Raw genomic sequence first — 6,126 nt, 5'->3', positions numbered from 1 at the left:
ACATTACTGTACTGTATATATATATATTAAGTTTTTTTTTTTTAAAAAAACTTAAAGTTATGTCTAAATAATTAAATAAAAAAACTAATTAATTAAAACTACTATATTATATAATAATAATTATAATATTAAAAGTACAGTAAAGTTAATTGAACTAAATTTAAAAATAAATTTTAATAAAACCTAAAATTAATTTATTACATTTTTAAAAAAAAAATGGTTGAAATATATTTAATATTTGATAAACTTATTTAATACTAATAATAATAATAATAATAATAAAACAAAACTTATAGTAATTTTTTTTAATATAAAAAACAGTTTATAATTTGTAACAATTATAATATATTTTTAGTTAAGAATCAGTTTTTTTTTATTAATACTTATGAGTAGATTGTAGTTATTCGTAAATAATAATAATAATCAATCAATCAATTAGCAATAGTCATACTATTTATGATATAATCTAATAGACTATTATACATATATCAAGTATTATATAATAAAGTATCGAATTGTTGTGTACGCGACGTTTGGCAAGTATTACATTCACTCTAATAAAACATTATTATTGTGTTGACTATTGAGTTTTGAACTAATAGAATAACTATTTAAGTGTTTCACTATTTATTAGGTATAGACTGTACATACTGTTAGTAGAATTATATTAGTTAGTAATACAGTACTGATTGGATAAGTTAGTCAACAATATTTATATACAGTATATAATATATATCATTGAATAACATAACATTTATAACTAAAAATATATTGATAACAATGGCGTCCAATATAAGCGCCAATAATATTGATCTCAAATTAATCGGTAAAATCGGTGACCAACTGGCGACTGGTGTCCGCAAAATCAATGGCGGTAACGGTTCGTGTCATACGTGTTCAGCCGTCGATACGGTTGTGGCCGTCGATTATGGCCATCGATTGCCGACGACTGGCGATGAGTTGAAACGTAAGTGAAGTGCAAACAAAACAAAAATATGTGTTATATGTTTCGGGTGTGTCTCTCGACCCGAACTTTCGGGGGGTTTCCAATTACCCCATTAATTCCTGGCCATCAATTGATTGATTGTCTACTGAATTGTTTGTTTATTATTATTTAATACCGACTCCGATGTCCACACATTTAGGTGTCAACGAAAACGGTATCCAAAAGGCGTCGTCGTCCGTGTCGTCGTCGTCCACGACATCATCGCCGTCGCCGATGAAGACAAAGTGTACGACCACTGCTGCTGACGGTAATCATCAGTCCAAGAGTTCTGCCGCCGCCAAGTCATCCGTTGGACATCAACAACAACAACAACAACAACAGCTGCTTATAAACGGCAATAATAACTGTACGAACAATAATGTTGTGGACACTAATGGTGTGATTAAGAAGAAAAAGAAGACATCATTATCTTCATCAACGACAACAACAACAACATCGGCAGCGAATCACCACTTAATGGTTAATGGTTTAAGTGATGTGTCGTCGACGACAACGTCAACAACAACAACAAAGACTATGAAATCTATTGAGACTAACAATAGTGCTGTTGTTGTTGTCAACACCGATACCATTGCCGCTGCCGGCGATAGTCTGCCGAAGCAATCAAATGGACAGACAGTGTGTCACCGAAAGAGTGACAATAATAAAAAACTACACAATAATAGTAATAATAATAATAATAATGTTAAACGAAAGTCAAATCATAACAATAATAATCATCAATCAAATGAATGTCAAACATCAATGTCACCGAAGATATCAAGTGATCATAAAATGGTGGATAAAAAGTGTGATTCAAAAGACTTGTCAAAATTGAAGAAACGCCACAACAATAGTACCATCAACTCGTCCGAGATTATTAAGAAACATAAAACGGATCAATTGAATGACAATAACCATCAGCAACAACAACAACATCACCATAAACTTCATAACAATAACAATGTCTTAGGCAATGATAAAAACAATAACACTGTAATTACCGGCAATTTAAGTGACAATAATAATAATAATAATAATAAATGTCATCATAAATGTGAACAGTCATCGAAAACTCATTCATTATCGACATCAACAACAACGGCAACAGAGAGTCTAGAAAATAAAACACAAGATAATGACAGTGTTGTTAAATCAGTTGGTGATCAACAACAACAACAACACAATGGCTGCGTTAGTGGTGGTATTGCCGCCGCCGCTGCCATCAGTAACGGTGATGCCGTCATCATCAGTAGTGCCAGTAGTGGTGACAGTAATCACAATAAGCATCATAAGTGTATATCTTCTTCATCATCAACATCGAGTCATCATAAGTCGATGCCAGTCAACAAAACGCCAGATAAGGCCAGCAATACCGCTGCCGCCGCCGCTACCGAAACGCCGCCAACGAAACCGCAATCGCACTCGAAGTTTATGAAGTCAGCCATGTGTTCAAAGTGTCGCAGAAAATCCGTATCCAATGTACGCATACAATGCAAAATGGATCAGTACTTGTCCTCAAGATTGCAAACATTTCCACCCACACTATCACTGTCGCTGCAGACGCCACGGTTACCGCTGCCGGCACCCGACTTACTGAACCTCAAGTACGGCAAATACTATCGCGTGGAACACTATCCGAACGGTATGGCCAAAGTCTTGCATCTGTATTGGGACGAAATCATACATTTGACTGTCGATGAACGGGACGAGTTGGCCATCGAATTTCTGAAGGAAAGTTTTCGCGAAGAATCCACGAATGTAGCCAAATATGTTATATCTATTGTACACAATGCAGCGTCAACTATGCCCGACCTGTTGGAGTTTTTTGCCGACAGCGAACCCGCCCTAACGGTCAAAGCGGGTGTTTTAGGACATTCCGGTTCCGATATCGAGACGACAACATTGCAGGCCTACAGAGATAATGTATGTATTGTTTTGTTTGTTTGTTTGTTTGGTTATACAGTACTAAATTGATAATATTTTTGTTTGTTTGTATGTTTTGTGTTTCAAATTAATTAATTATTGATTAGATTTTTTTTTTGGTGTCATATTTTGTAATTTAAATAGTTTTTCATGTATTTATTAGTATTGTTTAGAAATTTTTTACAGTTTAAATGTCGTATAAAAACTTTATATACAGTAATATATGATATAAATTATAATATTTTTTGTTTGTTTGTTTGTTTGTTATTATTAAATACAAATAAAAAAGTTTATTAAATGCTAGTGTGTGTGTGTATGTGTGTATGTATATATATATATATATATATATATATATGTGTGTGTGTGTGTGTGTGTGTGTGTGTGTGTGTGTGTGTGTGTGTGTGATATAACAACATTAATAGTAGTTTTTCATTCAATAACAACAACTTTTTTTTAAATAAAAAAAAGTAGTTTTGAAGTACATTTTTGTTTTGTTGTTGAAAAACTTGTATTTATTTTTTGTTTTGTTTTGCTTTTTATGCAAACTTATGTCTAATGTATCTCAAGTTTTTAGTTATTATTATTGTTATTATGAAAATCTCTCATTCAATGTATATATGATATATATATATATATATATATATTATGATATGATTTCTACTGAAATGTATTTCTAAAAAATATCAAAAATATTATTTATTTGATGATATGAACCAAAACGATAAACATTTTATAAAATATAATTTTTAGTGACAATTATTTTATTTCATATTATAGTAATTATTATTAGATTATAGATAAAAAGTTTTATTTTATTTTTGTTGATAATTAGATAATAATGTTTAAATATCACGTGTAGTTAATAATTTAAAATATTTTTATTTTGAATATTATTAGTTAGTATTGAATTTATTGTTAGTGTTATTCAATTACAGATTATTAAATGTATTTAAAAACAAAATTATATTAATTATTTGAATAGATAGCTAATATTTAATTAGATTAAATTTGATTGTTTTTTTTTTTGATTGAAATATTTTGTATATATTTTTTTATTTTAATTTTAATTTATCAAAAATAGTTTACTTTAATTAACTAGCAATATATATAGCAATGTTGATATAAGATAAATGTGTTTAATATATTACTTAATAATAATATTTATTTCAATAGTTGGAGATAAAGTTATTATATAAATTGTTTAATCTATAATAAATAATTTACTGGGTAATATATTTTTTTTATTATTTAACTTTATTTTTCAGATAACACTATACTGTATATTAAAAAAAACATTATTATTATTCAATGATATAATATATCTGTATTTAGTTGTTATTATAGATATATAGATATTAAATGTCTAATAAGTTTTTATATATATGTGTGTGTAATGTCTAACTAATAGATATCTTATTATTATTATATAATAATAGTTTAATTTCTAATGTATTTTGTTGTTGTTATTGTTATTAATTGTGTTTTTTTAACATACAGGTGCACAAAAACTACAATAACGGTACGTTTCGTTATGGACCCCTTCATCAGATATCGCTGGTCGGTACCGTACACGAGGAAGTCGGAGGTTATTTTCCGAAAATGATTCAACTACTCGAACAGTCGCCATTCCTCAAGTATGTTATGCCATGGGGTCATATGTCTGCCGTACGTATGGCAACACCCGAAGAATCAAACGACGGTCCGATATTGTGGATCAGACCCGGCGAACAACTGATACCGACGGCCGAACTTAGCGCTAGTGGTGGCGGCCAAAAAACACCGAAAAGTAGCCAAAAACGTGCGCAAAGTGAACTCCGCGGTCTACAGTTGCGTAGGATTAGTGAGCCCCGGGAGATGATGTTCGAGGACAGGTATGTGTTGTTGTTGTGTGTTTTTATTAAAAAATATATATATTAATTGATTGATCACCCGATTCATAGAACCCGATGTCACGCCGATCACGTTGGCCAAGGTTTCGATAGGCAAACAACGGCAGCCGTCGGCGTATTGAAAGCTGTCAACTGTAACAGCCAATGGAAATACAATCGGGTGACCAAAGATGTTGTCGCCTTTCATGCGGCCGACTTTGACCAGCTGACCCAAAAGTTACAGCTCGACCTACACGAACCGCCCGTTTCCCAATGTATCACCTGGGTCGAGGATGCCAAACTGAATCAGTTGCGCCGGGACGGCATACGCTACGCCCGTATTCAACTGCACGATAATGATATATATTTTTTGCCCCGCAATATCATTCACCAGTTTCGTACTGTTTCCGGTAATTTGTTGTTTCGGTTTTTTTTTGATGGGGGTGGGGGCGGGGTGTCCAAGGGTCCAATGTGGTTAGAGATTTGTTTGTCTGTGATATTGATTGTTGATTTAATTTTATGCTAAAATTTATATTCTATATGTATGTGTATGTATGTATGTAAACTATATATATATGTGTTGTATGTATTCTATATATATATATATGTATGTATGTGTGTTTATGTATTCTACATGTATGTGTGTGTATGTATTCTACATGTATGTGTGTATGTATATGTGTGTATGTATTCAATATATATTAATGATATATATTTTTTTGCCCCGCAATATCATTCACCAGTTTCGTACTGTTTCCGGTAATTTGTTGTTTTGGTTTTTTTTTTGTTTGGTGGGGTGGGGTGGGGGTATCCAATGTGTTTGATGAGATTTGTTTGTGTGTGTGATATTGATTGGTGATTTAATTATATGCTAATTTTTTTTTTAAATTATTGTTTGTATAGTTTTTTTTTTAGTTAATTTATATGTTAATTATGAAAAGTTGGTATTTTCTATGTTTACCGGTAATTACATAGAGAGAGACACGTTATAGTATTCTCTGTATGTATATATGTGTGTATGTGTATGTATTCTGTATGTATGTGTATATGTATGTATTCTGTATGTATGTGTATATGTATGTATTCTGTATGTATGTGTGTATGTATTCTATTTGTGTGTATGTATTAGATATATATGTGTGTGTGTGTATGTATTAGATATGTATGTGTGTGTATGTATTAGATATGTATGTGTATGTATGTAAACTATATATATATGTGTTGTATGTATGTGTGTATGTATGTATTCTGTATGTATGTGAATATGTATGTATGTGTGTATGTATTCTATTTGTGTGTATGTATTAGATATGTGTGTGTGTGTATGTATTAGATATGTATATGTGT

At 31.1% G+C, this 6,126-nt stretch overlaps 1 protein-coding gene across 1 annotated transcript in view; it reads left to right on the top strand.

The window, feature by feature from the left end:
- Positions 1-672: 672 nt before the first annotated feature.
- LOC128954501 (uncharacterized) overlaps positions 673-6,126 on the top strand; it is an 8,056-nt gene continuing 2,602 nt past the window's right edge. The window contains exons 1-4 of the mRNA XM_054300087.1: positions 673-967; positions 1,146-2,911; positions 4,409-4,782; positions 4,852-5,189. Of these exons, the coding sequence (XP_054156062.1) occupies positions 781-967; positions 1,146-2,911; positions 4,409-4,782; positions 4,852-5,189 (2,665 nt within the window). The 5' untranslated portion in view covers positions 673-780. The remainder of the gene's footprint in view (positions 968-1,145; positions 2,912-4,408; positions 4,783-4,851; positions 5,190-6,126) is intronic.

The sequence above is a fragment of the Oppia nitens genome, unplaced genomic scaffold, assembly GCF_028296485.1.
Source record: "Oppia nitens isolate AA-2021 unplaced genomic scaffold, nextdenovo-longstitch-racon4-pilon3 scaffold27_pilon_pilon_pilon, whole genome shotgun sequence".
NCBI classification, from domain to species: Eukaryota; Metazoa; Arthropoda; class Arachnida; order Sarcoptiformes; family Oppiidae; genus Oppia; species Oppia nitens.
Note: the sequence above shows the minus strand (reverse complement) of the source record. Positions and strands in the feature narration are given on the sequence as shown.